Raw genomic sequence first — 18,697 nt, 5'->3', positions numbered from 1 at the left:
AGAAGCATTTACGCTTACCTCCACTTTCCCCCAATTTACAGAAAGAGAAACTCAAACACAGAAAAACTGAACGTTCTAGTTCAAGTTTAAAGGCAAGTGTAGACAGCAGGTAAGAGCTGGGTGCTGCTGGCTTCCAGGCCACTGCTTTTCAGACACCGACACTGCTGGGCAAGCCTTTTGTAAGCTGGATGGAAAACAAGAGCAAAACGCGCCGCAACTGTACTTCTTTTAGAAAGCCACTGAATCACACGAGGGGAGAGCATTTTACCAGAACACATCCACGGCAGAAAATTGTAAAATGACGACAAAACCAAGTAAGCTGGAAACAAGGCCCTCCGACACAGTAACTCCAAGCAAAACAATAAAGCAGCCCATCTGCCGCCACCAAGTGGTCCTGAGAGGACTGGCTCTGGGAAGAGAGGGGGCGTGCAAGGGAGCTGGGCTCCTTCAGGCTCTGGGAACACACAACTCCTGCCAGCCACAGTTCATCACTCAGCCCTCGGAAATCATCACACATTAACGAGAGACCTGCAAGACCCACTGTACGAAATGAAAAGGAAGGCTTGAGTCAATGAATAATCACACCATGGTCCTAGAAGAGAAGTTAACTGTTACAGACATGCAACTATCTTCAAGTCCAGGTATACATTTAAAACAGTCACAACCAAAATCCAGCCAAAAGCACAGATGACTATAAGAGAATGAGCCACAAAACATAAGAACTAGAGAAAGCAGAGTCTAGACTGGCCAAAAATTAAATTACATTTAGTCATACTAAAACAGAGACCTGGATCCAGAGCATACAATCGCATGACAGAATGTATTTTGTGGTGAGGCAGGAAGGAAGCATCACTGTGCCAAGTGATTGGCCAAAGAGAAGAAAGGAAACCAACTGTGATCAACAGTGGAAGGCAAGTAAGGCCTGGTGGCATGAAGTGCTACGCAATTTTTAAATTTAAAAATGAAATAAACTAATTGGCCACCAGATTTTCAGAAAAATAACCAGGTATTTTAACTGCATGAAAATGTGAAACTGGCATATATAACAATTAAAATGAGCAGGAAAATAATGGACAGAAATAAAACAGGGTTCCTGCCCAGACCACTAATGGGTGGATGTCTATCAGCAGAAGTGCAGTAAAGCTGAGACCAAGAGCTGAAGAATCTGAGAACTGAAGTGAAAGAAAATAGTTAAAACCGAGAGAAAGCCATCAACACTACAGTGCTGAGGGGGGACAAGCTTCCTTTATTATAATGTCTAAGGACAGAAACCCTTAGACAAGCAGGCCTAAGGGGGCGGGAAAGCGTCACAGAACCAGACTTTCCAACTCAACCCTCGCACCCCTCTGCAGGTGGGAGGCACGAGCTCCCGGCTCAGCACGCAGCACCACACCAGTCACGATGCACCCTCCAGTTATTTGTAGACTCAGAGCCAGCCTCAAGAAACAGACAGTGACCAGGAGACGTCCTGCCTTTTCCCAGACAACTGGAAACAACGAAGGCCTGTGGCTTGCGGAGCCCAGGCACCTGCTTGCTACCCCAACCATCTCAACACCTCAGTTCAACTCCATAACCAGTGTTAGGTGTGTCAAATGCTTCTGAGGCCTCAACCTGTGAACACAACCTGAACACTATAGTGACCGAGAATTCACATTTGAAACTACACCCCTAAAAGCCAGAGTGACCACACGGTTCCCTGGTACAGGCCGGCTATTAATAAGGACACAGCCTCTGACTTCAGGAACCAAGAAAGCTGGGGGAGGGGGCCAGCACCGTGGCACAGTGGCATAGTAAAGCCGCCGCTGCTGTGCCAGAGTCGCATACACGGACACTGGTTCAAGTCCCAGCTGCTCCACTTCCAATCCAGCTCTCTGCTATGGCCTGGGAAAGCAGTGGAAGATGGCCCAAGTCCTTGTGGGTCTGCACCCATGTGGAGGACCTGGAAGAAGCTCCTGGCTTCAGATCAGCATGGCTCTGGCCATTGCAGCCATCTGGGGACTGAACCAGCAGATGGAAGACCTCTATCTGCCTCTGCCTTTGCTTCTATGAAACTCTGCCTTTCAAGTAAGTAAATAAATCCTAAAAAAAAAAAAAAAAAGAAAAAGAAAGCCAGCCAAGGGGGAAGAAATTCAGACACCCAAGGTGAGCTATATGTTAGGTAATTTTCATAATGCACACATTGTGAGAAAATCATTCCAAATTTGTCTTCTTCAAAAAAATGGCTCATTAAGCTTATATGGGAAGTTAGCAAAAAAATTTATATATATTATATATATAATTATATATATATATATATATATATATATAATTTAGGATGAATCTCAGCCCCTACAAACCTGCATATGCAACAGGATTTTACAAAGCTCAAGTAGAAACACAGGATAAGGAAGAAATATAGAAAAGGCAGATCAGACTACATTATGGTAACTTTCATAAACTCAGCTGTTAAAATCTGTGACAGGAATAAGGAGGTTCACTTTGTACTTCTAATTTTTTTTTTTTTTTTTTGACAGGCAGAGTTAGACAGTGAGAGAGAGAGAGACAGAGAGAAAGGTCTTCCTTCTGTTGGTTCACCCCCCAAATGGCTGCTAAGCCCGGCGCACTGCGCCGATCCAAAGCCAGGAGCCGGGTGCTTCCTCCTGGTTTCCCATGTGGGTACAGGGGCCCAAACACTTGGGCCATCCTCCACTGCCTTCCCAGGCCACAGCAGAGAGCTAGACTGGAAGAGGGGCAACCAGGACAGAATCAGCGCCCCGACCGGGACTAGAACCCGGGGTGCCGGCGCCGCAGGCGGAGGATTAGCCTAGTGAGCCGCGGCGCCAGCCTTGTACTTCTAATTTTTAACCACTTATCCCCTTTGTGTATTATCCTTATTTCACCCTCCTTTTGCATAAAGAAGAGAATGGGGAGCACCACTGCAGAAACACTGAAAAGATAATGGAAGATAAGTGACGTATTTCACTACAAGGCACAGAAGCACATGCAGAAAGCTACCCAAATCAAACACCTCGCTGTGATCTGGAAAGATCCTCTCCAGCTCAGGAGCTCCACCACATCATCATCTAGTGAACGACTCCGGGCGATCCTACCACACGGGATCTCCGGTTGGTCTTCCTTGAGGGGCCTGTCTTTAACCTCTCGTGAGTGGCTTCAAATGCCTGCTTCTTAGGCTTGCACTGGCAGTCGTCTGTTTGCATCTCAGTTACTTGGCGCTGTGCAGCTCAGTCTTTCAAGTGAAGAGGAGACACACCTACGTGACAGCTTGACTGCCTCCCCCAGCGTCTCGAGATAAAAATGCCAACACAGCAGATTCGCTCGGCATGAAACTCCGAGACAACATGTACATTGAAATGGCCAGTCACACGCATAAGAGCACTTCAGGGAGTCTGTATGAAATGGAATCACAGGACAGGTGTGGCTCAGTCACTAAGCTGCCTCTTGGGATGCCCACATCCCATCTCAGAGTGTCTGGGATCAAGTTCCGCCTCTGCCTCTCCTTCCAAAATGCCTCCTTGCCAATGTGCCCAGGAGGCAACAGATGCTGGCTCAAGTACTTGAGCCCCTGCCACCCAAGTGGGACACCTGGATGGAGTTCCTAGCTCCTGGCTGTGGCCTGTACCAGCACTGGTTGTTGCCAGCATTTGGAGAAAGAGCTAGCAGATGCACAATCTCTCTCTTTCAAATAAATAAAAATGAATAAACAAACATTTCTATTAAAGATAGGTTTATCACAGTGCAAGAAATTTCGAAATCCATGCAAATGACGGCTTCAGAACCTATGCACTGACTTCAATTCTTTGTATGAAAATAAACATCTTTTTTTTTTTTTTTAGATTTATTTTATTTATTTGAAAGAATTAGAGAGGTAGAGAAACAGAGAGAGGTCTTCCATCCGCTGGCCCACTCCCTAGATGGCCGCAACGGCCTGAGCTGAGCTGATCCGAAGCTAGGAGCCAGGAGTTTCCTTCGGGTCTCTCATGTGAGTGCAGGGCCCAAGGACTTGGGCCATCTTCTACTGCTTTCCCAGGCCACAGCAGAGAGCTGGATCGGAAGTTAAGCAGCCGGGACTAGAACCGGAGCCCATATGGGATGCCAGCGCTTCAGGCGAGGGATTTAACCCACTGCGCCACAGCACCGGCCCCATAAACATCTTTTAATTCCATTTTCCACTAACTTCTTGAAGTATCTTTGTAACTGCTTTAGGTATTAATGGTAAACTGTTACAAAGAAAAAAAAAAAAAGGAAAAAACCTACAAAAAACAGAGCAATCTGACACCCAGTAATAAGCAGATGGTTATGTATTTGGGGTTGAGCTATGGGGGTGGGAGAAGATGACATTGCTATTAATCTGGTCACTCACTTGGCAAACAACGATTGAGCCCCTATCATGTTCCAGACTCTAGGGAAAACCACTGAACAGAAGATGCATAGTCCCTACCCTGAGGAATCTCAGAGTCTGGGAAGAAGACAGACATTTAAAAAATAATTGTATCATTACATTCATAAAACCCAACTGCGGGGTCAGAACTGTGGCATAGCAGATAAAACCACTGCCCACAGTGCTGGCATCCCATATGGGCACCGGTTCGAGTCCTGGCTGTTCCTCTTCCAAACCAGCTCTCTGCTGTGGCCTGGGAAAGCAGTAGAAGATGGCCCAAGCCCTTGGGCCCCTGCACCCATGTGGGAGACCCAGAAGAAGCTCCTGGCTTCGGATTGGCCCAGCTCCAGCCATTATGGCCAATTGGGGAGTGAACCAAGAAATAGAAGACCCTCTCTCTCTCTCTACCTCTCCTCTCTCTGTGTAACTCTTTCAAAAAAAATAAATAAATCTTAAAAAAAAAAAAAAGCCAGCCGTGTTAAGTGCTATGAAGGAAACCCAGTTAGACTGGAGGAGGTCAGTTATTTAACACAGAAGTGAGCTACATCCTGGAGGAGGAATAAAGGTGTGACAGGTTGAGCTGCGCCAAACACCGGAAGAAGGCAAGGGTGGGAACCAACTGAGCCTCTGCAGGGCTGGCCCACGTGTGTGAGAAGGGGCCTGGGCCAGAGTAGAGACAAGGGAGATGCAGGTAAGTGAGCAGAAGACAATGCATCTGACGGAGAGCTGGCAGCCTTGGAAGTCACGACAGAGAGCACGGAGCAACAGGGAAAAATAGGTAGGAAACATTCAGTTTAAAAAGCAGGACTCCAAATAATACACGACACAGTGAAGGGAGACAATGTGTGGATGTGGGAAGAGTGAAGCTGGCTGTCACACGGGTTTGTGCTGTCACCTGACATGACTGACACTTGTGGGGACACTCCTCAGAAGAAATGCCCCGCTGGAAAACGGTGTGTAGATAACCACGACAAACTCTGACGAAAACCCCAACGACAAACACCACCAGGACAGCAGTTTTAAAGTGCAAAGTATGTAACTGCACACCCTACATCATCAAGCTTAAAAGCTAAACATTTAGAACTATACTTGCACTAATACACTGAGAAAAGGAATCAAGCAAAGTAGAAAATATGATCATCACAACATATGCAAAAGATACCAATAAAAACTTCTGTTAACATCCTACTGTTGTTATTGCAATCATTTTTACCTTTCTTTAATGAATGCAACGCCGAGGTGAAGAAGGTCAGATAACCAGGAGGCTGAGGCGAACCACTGAACTCGAAGTACCCAAGGACCCCCGGCTGCAGGGAGAGAGCACAAGGCAAGGATGAGACACTGTCAGTGCCAGTGTCCTGAAGGCAACTTTAAACACTACGATTAGACAATTCAAGCATTTTTGAAGTCTAACCAGATGAGAAAGTTTGCAGGCTGGGGCTCTGCTTCTTGTCCATTCAGACAACAACAGGGGAAGAGACAGTGCAGCAGTAGCTCTCACGGGGCAGCATGGTGCAGCACGGTACTTATGCAGGGGCACTCGAAGCCGCCACTTTCTCCTCGCTCCCTAAGTAGGTCTTTCCACCTCTGCTGGCAGCACAGTTCCTCCAGGTCCCTGGCTCAAGATCTCACCATCAAGTTCAGGGATGCACTGGCTCTTGTCTAACAATTCCAGGGAAGCCATGTTGGTAATCTCTGTGTAACCTTTGTGGTTTCTTCAGTCACTTCCTCTCACCTACTCCAAACACACCTTCCCAGTGGGCTGGAGATCAAACTGAATCTGATGGGCTTCACCTGTGATCAGGCTCCTTCCGGTTCTTGCTTCTGAGAGCCCAGCACCCAGCCCAGCCCTGTGCCGGGCCTCTTCTCAGCTTGGCTCAGTCTGCGGTGGGAGGCCCCACCTCTTGCCCTCTTACTCCTCTACTTCGGCAAACTTCTCTCCACCTGCTCACTCCACTTCTCTAAGTTCAGCACAGAGTGCCCCTTCAATCCACCAAACTAATGAGCCAGCCCCTTCCAGTCACTTTCCTTCTTCCTTTCCTGAGAGCCCTGTGGCACTCATTGTCCAGCTCTGTTCTGGAAAACCCCACCCGTCTTAAAAGCCCAGCTGAGAACCCCGAGAGTGCTGGGCCTTGAATCAGAGGAGCCGAGTCCAGGGCCCAGCCCAAGTGGCTGAATGAGCACCCCCGGGTGAGGCCTCGGCACCCCACCCCAGCAAGCAGGGGCACTGTGACGAGCAAGCCTCAGGGACAGAAAGCACCAGGCAGATCCCTCCTAGTCCCAAGGCACTTAGCACTCCGCTCCCAACAAGGAACTGCGGAGGCTGACTTGATGACAGGATGAAACCTGACCCAGGAGTTAAGGCAGCAATCCAACTGCCGGTCAGGTTTAAAACCACTGTGTTTATAAAAGAGGAAACCTGTGCTCTGTGGTGGAACACTATTCTCTTTGTAGTCCAAACCACTTGCTTACTGGGATAGGACTGACCAACAGATAAATCACTTTCATTCTGAAAGAAACCGAGATGGAATGTTTAATTCTAACATGTAGAAAATCAAGCAAATAACCAATTTTCCAAACTGAGGAGCTAAGAGAGCAAAATTATTGGGGCCGGTGCTATAGTGCAGCAAGTAAAGTCACTACCTGTCAATGTCAGCATCCCATGTAGGTGCCTGTTTGAGTCCTGGCTGCTCCACTTCCCATCCAGCTCCCTGCTAATGGGCCTGGAAAGGCAGTGGAAGATGGCCCAAGAGCTTGGGCCCCTGCCACCCACAAGGGAGGCCCAAATGGAGTTCCTGACTTCAGCCTGGCCCAGCCCCAGCAGATGCAGCCATTTTGGGGAGTGAACCAGCAGAAGAAGAAGATCTCTGTCTCTGCAACTATGCTTTTCTTTTAAGTTTTTTTTTTTTTTTTGTTTTGTTTTTTTTTGACAGGCAGAGTGGACAGTGAGAGAGAGACAGAGAGAAAGGTCTTCCTTTTTCTGTTGGTTCACCCCCAATGGCTGCTGTGGCCAGCGCACCAGGCTGATCCGAAGCCAGGAGCCAGGTGCTTCCTCCTGGTCTCCCAAGCAGGTGCAGGGCCCAAGAACCTGGGCCATCCTCCACTGCACTCCCGGGCCACAGCACAGAGCTGGACTGGAAGAGGGGCAACCGGGACAGAATCCAGCACCCCGACCGCGACTGGAATCTGGGGTGCTGGCGCCGCAGGTGGAGGATTAGCCTATTGAGCCTTGGCGCCGGCCACACTATGCTTTTCAAAAAAATAAACCTTTTTTTAAAAAAAGAACAAGAAAAGTTACTGTAAACAGGATTTTCTTTTGCCTTGCTCCTTCAAAACATTCTTCACAACCAACCTACAATTGACTTAGAACGGAATCACACGGTATTCATGTTAAGGCTTCAGCCATACCATGACTGAGTAATAAGCTTCTCCGTCAAGAACAACAGAAGACAAAATCTTAGGAAAGTCTAGTCACTTGGCTGACACTGGACGAAAGATAACAAAAACAGAAACTCACTGAAAGAAAACAGACTCACTTAAGTTAAATCTAGGTTCTGACCACTCTCCCAAACCCCAACCAATGGAACCAAGTCGTTCTAAATATTAATAAAAGTACCCTGCTCTTAGGTGGTCTCTCAGAAGCGGCCATGTGGCCCAAATCTAGCATCCATTACATGCGCATACGTAATTACACAGACACAAAAAACTTCTGAATCTCTACAGGAAGTCCCCAGTAACCCCTGAAAGAGAATGAAAGGTCGTCCTTAGGTCGCCAGCGCCACTGCTGCAGTCTGAGGCCTGCAGGAAGAAGCCTCTATCAGAAGCGCTGGCACTGAGAACTTCTAGTTGCTCGACCAAAGAATTCGCCAAACAATTCAAAGCCATCCACAGAATTACTTTTGCTTTTCATTGCCCAAGAAATGAGGATTATGATTCAACAACTGTATGGGATAATTAAAAGTTGTCTAAGTTACAAAATAAAAGCGCTTTAAAAAGCAATAAAACACCAAGTATATTTTAAATGCTACTATGACAGTACTGAACTTGGGAATCTGGCATGTTTGAGAACATAAACTAAAATTCATCCTTCAAAATAACACAAAGAGGGATAAGGAAAGTGACAGTTAACTTTATTTCTACAGCAAATTCTCATCTGAAGGATACTAAACTGGCTCAGGCATTGCTCTAAGGTAGAAAAGTCTTACAGCCATTTTCCATGAATTTCATGTCTCCCCAGAAGGCGGCGCATAATTATCCAGGAAATTATCACAAATGAACTGTGCTATATGGGGCTTTCCCTGCAATGCGTGCTTCACCTGGAGAAGAGGGACTGTGCGGAGCAAACACGGGCACACACAGGCCCTCTGTGTGCTCAGCTGCAAATAAACCCACGAGCTGCCCTGAACACCTGCAGCCCCGGACGTGCGCCAGCCTGGCACCGGGCACCTCAAATCAGCTCTCCAGCACTGCTGGCACGTGGCTGTCCCTCACTGCGCCCCAGACACACGTGACAGCACAGCACCTCCGCAACCTCCTCTCCAGTCCCGCAGTCTGTTCCTTCCCCAGGGCCTTTGCATGACTGTTCCCTCCTCCTGGGCGCTTCCTCCAATTTCCTCAGGATTGGGTCAGATCATGCAGACATTTTGTTAAGGTTTTTGCCCAAACCTCATTTCTTCAGACATCCTCTTTTTTTCTAAGACAGCTATGTCTATGATGGGTGCTGTGATACAGCTGGTTAAGCCACCACTCGGGATGCCCACAACCTATATCTGAGTGCCGGTTGGAGTTCTGGCTACTTGGCTTCCAATTCAGCTTCCTGGCAATGCATCCTGGGAGAAAACAGAGGCAGAAGATAGCTCAGGTGTTTCCGTCCCTGCCACGCACGCTGGAGACCCAGACAACAGTTCTAGGCTCCTGGCTTTGGCCTGGCACAGCCTGACTGTTATGGACATTTGGAGGGTGAACCAGCAGAAAGAACTTCCTCCTTCCCTGCCTCTCTCTGCCTTTTTAAGTAGAAGAAACTTAGTAAGAATTTAAAAAATAAAACAGGTATGTCCTTACCCCATTGCCAATTCTATCCTATCACTCTTTTTTCTCTTGGCATTTATTATTAGATGTTGCTTGTGTGACAGTTTCCTGGAGTGCTATAATAAATTACCAGAAACTGGCAGCACAAAACAATAGAAACGCCCCTCTCACAGCTTTGGCAGTGGGGGTCTGACCCTCTCACAGCTTTGGCAGTGGGGGTCTGACCCTCTCACAGCTTTGGCAGTGGAGGTCTGACCTCCTGGGGCCAGCAGGGCCACACTTGTTGTAGGCTCTCGGGGAGGAAGCTGCCTGCGTCTCTAGGCTCTGGGGGAACTCAAACTCCTTGACCTGAGGCTGCATCACTCCAGGCTCTGCCTCCAGACCCACATGGCCTCTTCTCTGATCTAGACACTGTGGGGAGCAACCCAGACTAGACTAAGTTACTGGAATTAAGACTTATTCTATGCATCTGCTCTCCCACAATATGGCGCTGAGAAGGGAGAAACAGCTTCTACACAGCTGCCTCCAGTTCAACCAATAAGCTGTAGGACCTGCTCCTGATTGGAGGAGAGCAGCGTACTCGGCGTGTGGGTAGCAGAGTTGGGATTGGTGGAAGAGGACTATAAAGGAGGAGAGAGACAACATGCACCAGGAACATCTATCTGAAGGAACACCTGTGCAGCCCCCGAGAGAGCCGGCCGGCGGTGTGCCACTCCCCCGCGGAAGTGGGGAAAGTGGCAGGGGGAACCGCCCTTCCACAGAGGTGGAAGGGTCGGTAGCCAACCCGGGAAGAACCAGCAGCAAACCCGGGAAGGGCCGAGCAGACAAAAGAACAGCGCAGGGTCCTGTGTCGTTCCTCCACGAAGAGGGGGAGCGACATAATGGTGCCGTGACTCGGATATGAAGCCTAGGCAGGGTCTAGTGTCGTTCCTCCACGAAGAGGGGGAGCGACATAATGGTGCCGTGACTCGGATATGAAGCCTAGGCAGGGTTTAGTGTCGTTCCTCCATGAAGAGGGGGAGCGACAGACATGAGTCCCTGGACTGCCCTCAGATGACTTTATCTCGAGACCCTTAATGACATTTGCAAAGACCCTGTCTGCACAGAAGGCCACATTCTGAAGTGCATTTCAGGAGGGCACGTTCTACCCAGCACATCTCGCTTTTCGTTTTCCTGTTCGTTGTCTACCTCCATGTTGTAACTCGGAGAATCAGAGACTCCCTCTTTCATTACTTCACTTCCCACTCACGAAGTGCCTGGCACACAGCAGGCACACAATGAACATGTGCTAATGAAAGAATGAAGAGAAAAAGGTAAATAAGACAGAGCTCCTCCACCAAGCTTACAATTTTGCAAACATCAAGGCACAATGATTGCCACTGTATAACTTGCCCCAGGTACAGAGAGTATAATTAGTGCTAGTTTCATGAGGGGCTGAAAACAGCCTATTTACAGGGTGCCAGTAAGCCCTCATCACCATAAAACGTTTCTTCTCTAAGTGGCCCATTCGTAGGCCAGCATACTCTTAGCAGGTGCTCACACGCCCTCTAGTGGCCATGACAATAGTTACCTTGGTGTGTTTTTACCAGAAGGGACTGGAAATACTTCTGCACTAATGCTAACTTAGAAACTGTGAAACTTCCATTCACAGTGCTACACACTATCAGTTGACACCAATGGAGCCTATCTGCTCAACATTCAGAGAGCATTTCACTAACATTCCAGCACCAAGTGCCAGGCAATCTAGGTTTTTCAGCAAAATGCTCCGGCAGTTTACCTAATCACTCCACTTCCCTCAAAGACTCCCAAGCCTTTCCCCAGGCCACATAAAACAGACTGATTTACCAAACTGCTAAGAATAAGCAGGTGTAAAGCAACTGTTCTTAAGTGCATAACTTACAGACACTCCCAAGAGCTTAAAATCATTTTGGCTACAAAGAGTTCTACACAATATTGTGGGCATCTGATGGGCAGATGACGAAGTACAAACCACATGATCCTGTCTAGTGCTTTGAAAAGCAAAAAAAGAAGCATTACTGATACAAAAGCCACCTGAGTAAAACAATGCCTAAAACACAACAGAATCACAAGAGGCATAAAAACTCGTGACTAAGATCGCATTCACTGTTACTCAGTCCCACTCTCGTCCTAATAAATTTAACGTCCCCCACAATAAAAATGCCACTGGACCGGCTTCTGTGGTCCACAGAAATAAGCTACATTTTCCGGCCTTTATCTTAAGCAAGCAGGAAGAATCCAAGTCCTTTGGGCTGTGCTGCCACACAGCAGACCCAAATGGAATTCTAAACTCCTGGCCTTGGCCTGGCCCAGAGCTCGCTACTGTGGGCATTTCAGGAGTGAACAGCAGATGGGAGATCCCTCTATCTTCCTCTCACACTGCCTTTCAAATAAACTTAAAAAAAAAAAAAAAAAAAAAGTAAGGCGCCATGGCCCCATTTTTTGTCATATTCTTAGAACCAGTCGCAAAAATAAAGAAAAACAGTCACTGGCAAACTAAGAAGCCAACACTTCAGAATTCTTCTTTCTTGAAAGAAAAACTTCCAAAAATGTTATAAAATAGCTAAATAATCGACATATTAACCTCCAGAAAGACACTAACGGTTAAACTCGGGGTTTGGTCTCCAGGGACAATCTGTTGGAGGATGGACAAGTCCCATCGGCTTCACACTACTGGGAAGGCCTGAAGTGGGTACACTGGAAAACTGAGGGGCACTGGCCAGACTTACTACTCAATACCCTTTTGCTAATAATCACTTACATATTTCAGAAGTTACAGAGGTAAGTACTTAAAATTTTTACCTTTTAATGTTTTTTCTGTGATGTTTCACTAAGTTAAAAACAAAGCTAGGGGCCGGCGCTGTGGTGCAATGGGTTGAAGCCCTGGCCCTGCTACTCTTCTGATCCAGCTCTCTGCTATGGCCCGGGAAAACAGTAGAAGACGGCCCAAGACCTTGGGCCCCTGCACCGACACAGGAGACCTGGAAGAAATTCCTGGTTCCCGGCTTTGGCTCGGTGCAGCTCCAGCCATTGTGGCCATCTGGAGAGTGAACCAGCGGATGGAAGAGCTCTCTCTCTGTCTCTACCTCTCTCTGTAACTCTGTCTTTCAAATAAATAAAATAAATCTTAAAAAAAAAAATGCTTTTTCAGGGCCAGAGCTCTGGCACAGTGGGTTAAGGCCCTGACCTGCAGCGTCAGCATCCCATATGGGCGCCACTTCAAGCCCCGGCTGCTCCACTTCCCATCTAGCTCCCTAATGTGCCTGCGAAAGCACATTAGTAAAGGATGGCCCAAGTCCTTGAGCCCCTGTACCCACATGGGAAACAGGGAAGAAGTTCCTGGCTCCTGACTTCAGACTGACTCAGCTCTGGCCAATGCAGCCATCTGGGGAATGAACCAGCAGATGGAAGACCTCTCTCTCTCTATTTCTCCCTGTACTCTTTCAAATAAATAAATCCTAAAACAATGCTTTTTCTAGAAACTGTTGTCTTAAGCCACATTTCATATGAAACTAGACAGTTAATGATTAGTGTCGCTCTCCCATTCGCGGAGGAACGACACAGAACCCTGCGTTGTTCTTTTGTCTGCTCGGCCCTTCCCGGGTTTGCTGCTGGTTCTTCCCGGGTTGGCTGCCGATCCCTCCACCTCCGTGGAGGGGCGGCTCCCCCTGCCACTTTCCCCACTTTCGCGGGGGAGCGGCACACTGCCGGCCGGCTCTCTCGGGGGCTGCTCAGATGTTATCCGGATGTTCCTGGTGCATGTTGTCTCTCTCCTCCTTTATAGTCCTCTCCACCAAGCCCAACTCTGCTACCCATATGCCGAGCACACTGCTCTCCTCCAATCAAGAGCAAGATCAGCTCCTGCAGCTCATCAGTCAAATTGGCGAGAGGCAGCTGTGTAGAAGTTGTTTACTCCTCTCCCAGCGCCATATTGTGGGAGAGCAGATGCATAGAATAAGTCTTAATTCCAGTAACTTAGTCTAGTCCGAGTTGCTCCCCACAGATTAGCAATCTGGTTTGAGTAGATTTGATGTATCTTTTTTTTTTTTTTTTTTTTTTTTTTTGACAGGCAGAGTCAGACAGTGAGAAAGAGAGAGACAGAGAAAGGTTTTCCTTCTGCTGGTTCACCCCCTAAATGGCCGTTACAGCTGGCACGCTGCACCGATCCAAAGCCAGGAGCCAGGCACTTCCTCCTGGTCTCCCATGTGGGTGCAGGGCCCAAGCACTTGGGCCATCCTCCACTGCCTTCCCGGGCCAGAGAGCTGGACTGGAAGAGGAGCAACCGGGACAGAACCAGCGCCCCAACCGGGACTAGAACCCTGAGTGTCAGCACCGCAGGCGGAGGATTAGCCTATTGAGCCACAGAGCTGACCGATGTATCTACTTTTCTAGGTAACTCAACACCAAACCATCTAAATATGCAATAAGAGCATTCTTCTTGCTAACGACAGAATAAGCACATCTGCATGTACCTGAATACACATATAACAGAAGTTTATGTCAACAGACAAGAAGGCTTATCCCACCATTTACATCATCACTTCCCAAATAATGAATGCTAGTTGCACAATTTCATGACGGTCCAAACTGCTCACAAAAATTTGGATTAGAGACAAATTCATAATTAATTAATAGGGCTTTTTTTAAACTGAGGGGACAACATCAAATTCACTCCTACCAGACATCACAATCTTATGTACAGATATAAATCCAACAAAAAAGAATCTGCCATTACGACAATCCTCAGAATTGCTACATTAAGTTTTTTGTTTTTTGTTTTTTTTTTTTTTTTTTGATAGGCAGAGTGGACAGTGAGAGAGACAGAGAGAAAGGTCTTCCTTTTGCCATTGGTTCACCCTCCAATGGCCGCCGTGGCCGGCGCACTGCGGCCAGTGCACCGCGCTGATCCAATGGCAGGAGCCAGGTACTTATCCTGGTCTCCCATGGGGTGCAGGACCCAAGCACTTGGGCCATCGTCCACTGTACTCCCTGGCCACAGCAGAGAGCTGGCCTGGAAGAGGGGCAACCAGGACAGAATCTGGCGCCCCGACCGGGACTAGAACCCGGTGTGCCGGCACCGCAAGGTGGAGGATTAGCCTAGTGAGCCATGGCGCCGGCCGCTAAGTAAGTTTTTGAACCAGTTTTGGGATGCTGAAATTTAAACACAGTTGATGGTAGCATCCTTATTTATAAAAATATGAATGAGGCTGTTCACTGGAACAAGTATCTTTTTTCATGTGTGATTTCTGTAACACGGCAAGCTCCTTAACATATTTAAAATGGATGTACGTGAGGCTTTCTTGGAGAAACAGTTGAGTAAAAGTTGAGCGCCAGGAACAGCTCTACTGACGACACCTGACTCGTGTGCAGCTCCAGCCCTCCAGGGTTTCATTTTCGTCCTCTCCCTGCTACCACCACTATAAGCACATAAACTGCCCAGCGTTAGATGGTAGCCTTCTATGTAGCACATGATAAGGTGGATTTGGGGGCCGGCCCTGAGGCGTAGCAGGTAAAGCCGCCGCCTTCAGTACCGGCATCCCATATGGGCACTGGTTTGAGTTCCAGCTGTTCCATTTCTGATCCAGCTCTCTGCTATGGCCTGGGAAAGCAGTGGAAGATGCCCCCAAAAAAAATCACTAGGTCCCTGAACCCAATGGGAGACCCAGAAGAAGCTCCTGACTCCTGGCTTTGGATTGGTGCAGCTCCAGCCATTGCAGCCATCTGGGGAGTGAACCAGAGGATGGAAAACCTCTCTCTCTGCCTCTGCCTTTCTGTAACTCTGCCTTTCAAATAAATAAGTAAATTAAAAAAAAAAAAAAAAGTGAGTTTGTACTAACATCTGCAACACATGATATCCAGGCCTTGGAACAATTCTGCTCCAAGAGATACTTGGCAATGTCTGGAGATATCCTGGTTGATAAAACTGAGGGAAAAGGAGGTGCACATAGTGGGTGGAGCCAGGGATGCTGCAAACCCAGGTCAGCTGCCCCACAACACAGAATTATCTGACCCCAATGTCAACAGTGCCTAGGCTTCGACCTTCATGTAGTGGCATGTCCATGAGATCAGGGCTGTGGAATAGCATCTCCAAAACTGCCCTTAACTTGTGTCTGCAGCTGACGTTCCAATCCACAGCAGGGACGTCACGCCCAGGTCTGCAGTGCTGCACGTCAGCTTACAGAGTGCAGGGCAAACTGACAGCTTCTTTCCAGGCACTTCTGGTTGGCATCTTTTACAACGTCAGGGGTTTGACACGCGTCACACTGGGCCTGACTACCCACTTGCACAATTAATCAAGTATTACCTCTCGCCAACCAGACCAGCTCATCTCAGTGAGGAGTCCAGAAGACACTGCACGACACACGCTACCCCGGCTCTGGAGAGGAAATAAGCACTCTACAGGCGGAGAGAAGCGACCTGATCTAGAGGTCCCATCTTGGTGGTCCTCCTTTCATTCTTATTTGTTTGTTCCTTAGCTTTTCATTTGAGAGGGGCAAAGAGAGAAAGAAAGATCTCCCATCTGCTGGCTTACTCCCCAAATGCCCACACACCCAGGACTTGGCTGGGTAAAAGCCAGGACGTCAATCTAGGTCTCTCACATGGGTAGCAGGAATCCAGTTACTTTAGCTACCACCACTGCCTCCCAGAGCCTGCATCGGTAGGAAGCTGGAACCAGGTCCCAGGGCCAGCTATCAAACCCAGGTCCTCTGATCTGGAACAGGGCTGTCTTAACTGCCAGAATGCTCACCCATGCCTGGTTGGTTTCAAAGGCAATCTGACCATCTAATTAAGTGGCTGCCGAAACCCATCTCAGACCAGTGAGTCGGATCCAAATGCCACATCAACGCCCGGAACATGATCTGACAGTGCTGCTAAGAAGCGGATGTAGAGAACGCAGAGGCGAAAGTGGTGCTCAGCCTATACACGTGAGCTCGTCTTTCCCACAGACCAACTGTGGGAAAGCACCAAACACCGGGGCAACAGAGGCTCAGAAAGATTTCTGACGGGAACATTCAAGAACCCTCTTCTGTCTGCCTCTTTCTAACCTGAGTACTGAAGCTGAAAAGGCCAAAAGCATTACCTAAGTCCACCCTTACATCAGAGGCTGAGAATCCTGAGTAAAACCCAGGTGTCCAGAAACCTGGCTGTCACTCTGTCACATGACTTCTGCAAAGAACTCAGGTGGCCAAACGTGCTCAGGGCTCGCCGTGGTGGTACAGTGGACTACGCCACTGTTGAGATGCCCAAGTTCCATAGTTCCACGTAGGTGCAGGGCTCCAAGCTCTGGGGCTATCCTCCACTGCTTTCCCAGGCACACTAGCGGGGAGCTGGATCGCAAGTGGAGCAGCCGGGACTTGACCCAGCGCCCAGATGGATGCTCACATCGCAGGCGGCGGCTCACCCCTTTCTGCTACAATGCCAGCTCCTCTCAGTCCTCTTATTGGTGGGCTCCACGCTCTCCACTTTCTCCACATTTTGAAGCCAGGGTAAACATACCTGCTCATGCTGCCAAGCTCCTCACCCATTTCTCTTTCCTTTTTTAGAAGAGACTGAGTGAAACGTTAGAGGAAAAAGAGGTCATCAACTAAAACTGGTGCAGCATTCTACGGAATTCCCAACAGAGAATGACTGAAGGATGACCTCTTGGCCTGTGCGTGTCATTTTCTATCATCTTCATTACAAAACACACACAAGGGTTTTCTGTCTCTTTGTTTGACCTAAGTGGGGAATTTCAGCAGCTATTATGCACAATTAAAATTCCCTCAACAGCAGAGCCAGCTTTCCCTGCTGGTGGGCCTGGGAAGGCAGCGGAGGATGGCCCAAGTCCTTGGGCCCCTGCACCTACGTGGGAAACCCGGACGGAGCTCCTGGCTCCTGGCCTCGGCCTGGCCCAGTCCCAGCTGTTGTGGCCATTTGGGGAGTGAACCAGCAGATAGAAGATTTCTGTCTCTCCGCCCACCTCTGTACCTCTAACTTTCAAATAAATAAACCATAAAACAAAAGTCAGGAAAATTTCTGTAGATAAATTATGTAACTAGGAAAATAGAAAGGAATATACTTCAACTAAAAAAATTAACTAAATTACAACTGACAAGAAAATCCAATATTCCATGGTACGGTACAACGCTAGAGAACGTTAAGTAACCATCTTAGAAGTTTGCAGCTCCATGTAAGTTACCAGTTAATTCTCCTGTGCTCAAAGTTAACTGTCAAACAGGGAGAAAGTTTGTTGAAATTTCCCAAACAAAAGACAGATAAGAATTTGCAAGTATTCTATTTTCTTAAAACTCACCTGGCCAAACCATTCTTATGATCAATATCTCAAAATGCATTTAGTTGGGACTGTCTATGTGATCTTCTAATTGCTGCAATTCGGGAGGTGTTTTTAAAAACACCCTTTCAATACAAACAATGCAATACAACCCGCTGACAGTCCCAGGAGGGGAGGAGACATGAGATCAAAGTTAGGTACCTCGTGGTTTGAGAGAAAATCTAGTAATTCTGATTGAGATGGGATGTACAGAAGAGGTCTCATCACCCGGCGGACAAACTTCTCAATGTACACAGCACTCATGGGGCCTTTGTATTCGATTGGTCCAAAACTAGTACCGAAAAAATAAAAATAAATGAAAATAATACAACATGCATTACAACTACAATACATAACTAAAATCATCAACATCACCAAATGAAACTGTCTTGTTTTAGGATCTGACGGGTTCACGGGTTAAGCACCTGCTTCATTCGGGAAGTGACTGGAAGGCTAATCAGGAACAAGCATCTTAGCTGAGGGCATGTCCCAGCAGCCATTACCCATCTACGAGCTTAGTTCAACTACAAACTGAATCTCCAAACAAAGAACATTCCTCCTTGTCTCTGAAAAATAAATTGTCTCGGAATATTCCTTTAAAGAAAAACATAAACAGGAAGGTGGACTAGGAAACTGACCACAAGCTAAAGGACTGCAGAATCTTAACTGCACAATTCGACGTAGGTGGGCCAACCTCCCTTTTACACGTCACTCTGAAACAAGGAGCAGGCTGACCACTTGGCCCTGGGCCTACTAAAAAGCAGTTATTCCATATTCCCATAGGCATCTACAGAAAGGATCACTATATGCATCTCAAATCTACTTGAGGGAAAAAACAAAACAATGTGAACGTAGGAAATCTGGAGCTGGATAAATGGTCCTCCTTCCTTGCCCCTGCAGTAACTCTTGGGGACACGGAATTCGACCCAGTACTGCTAAGTAACACTGCCACCCCTAAGCTG

At 47.8% G+C, this 18,697-nt stretch overlaps 1 protein-coding gene across 7 annotated transcripts in view; it reads right to left on the bottom strand.

Moving 5' to 3' along the window:
• The window catches only part of TXNDC11 (thioredoxin domain containing 11), a 64,696-nt gene that overhangs the window by 32,815 nt on the left and 13,184 nt on the right, over window positions 1-18,697 (bottom strand). For 4 of the 7 annotated variants that reach the window (XR_016226223.1, XM_002711753.6, XM_089321681.1 and 1 more), the window contains 2 exons: window positions 17,898-18,027; window positions 5,592-5,685 (listed from right to left, as the gene is read on the bottom strand). Coding sequence is in view for 3 of the 7 variants with exons in the window: in XM_002711753.6 (XP_002711799.4) it covers window positions 5,592-5,685; window positions 17,898-18,027 (224 nt within the window). In the remaining 4 variants the exon portion in view is untranslated. The remainder of the gene's footprint in view (window positions 1-5,591; window positions 5,686-17,897; window positions 18,028-18,697) is intronic. The other 3 variants (XM_070064993.2, XM_089321679.1, XM_089321678.1) reach the window with 2 other exon arrangements.

This window comes from Oryctolagus cuniculus, chromosome 19, assembly GCF_051225735.1.
Source record: "Oryctolagus cuniculus isolate XC-2025 breed Fujian yellow rabbit chromosome 19, ASM5122573v1, whole genome shotgun sequence".
Classification (NCBI taxonomy): domain Eukaryota; kingdom Metazoa; phylum Chordata; class Mammalia; order Lagomorpha; family Leporidae; genus Oryctolagus; species Oryctolagus cuniculus.
Note: the sequence above shows the minus strand (reverse complement) of the source record. Positions and strands in the feature narration are given on the sequence as shown.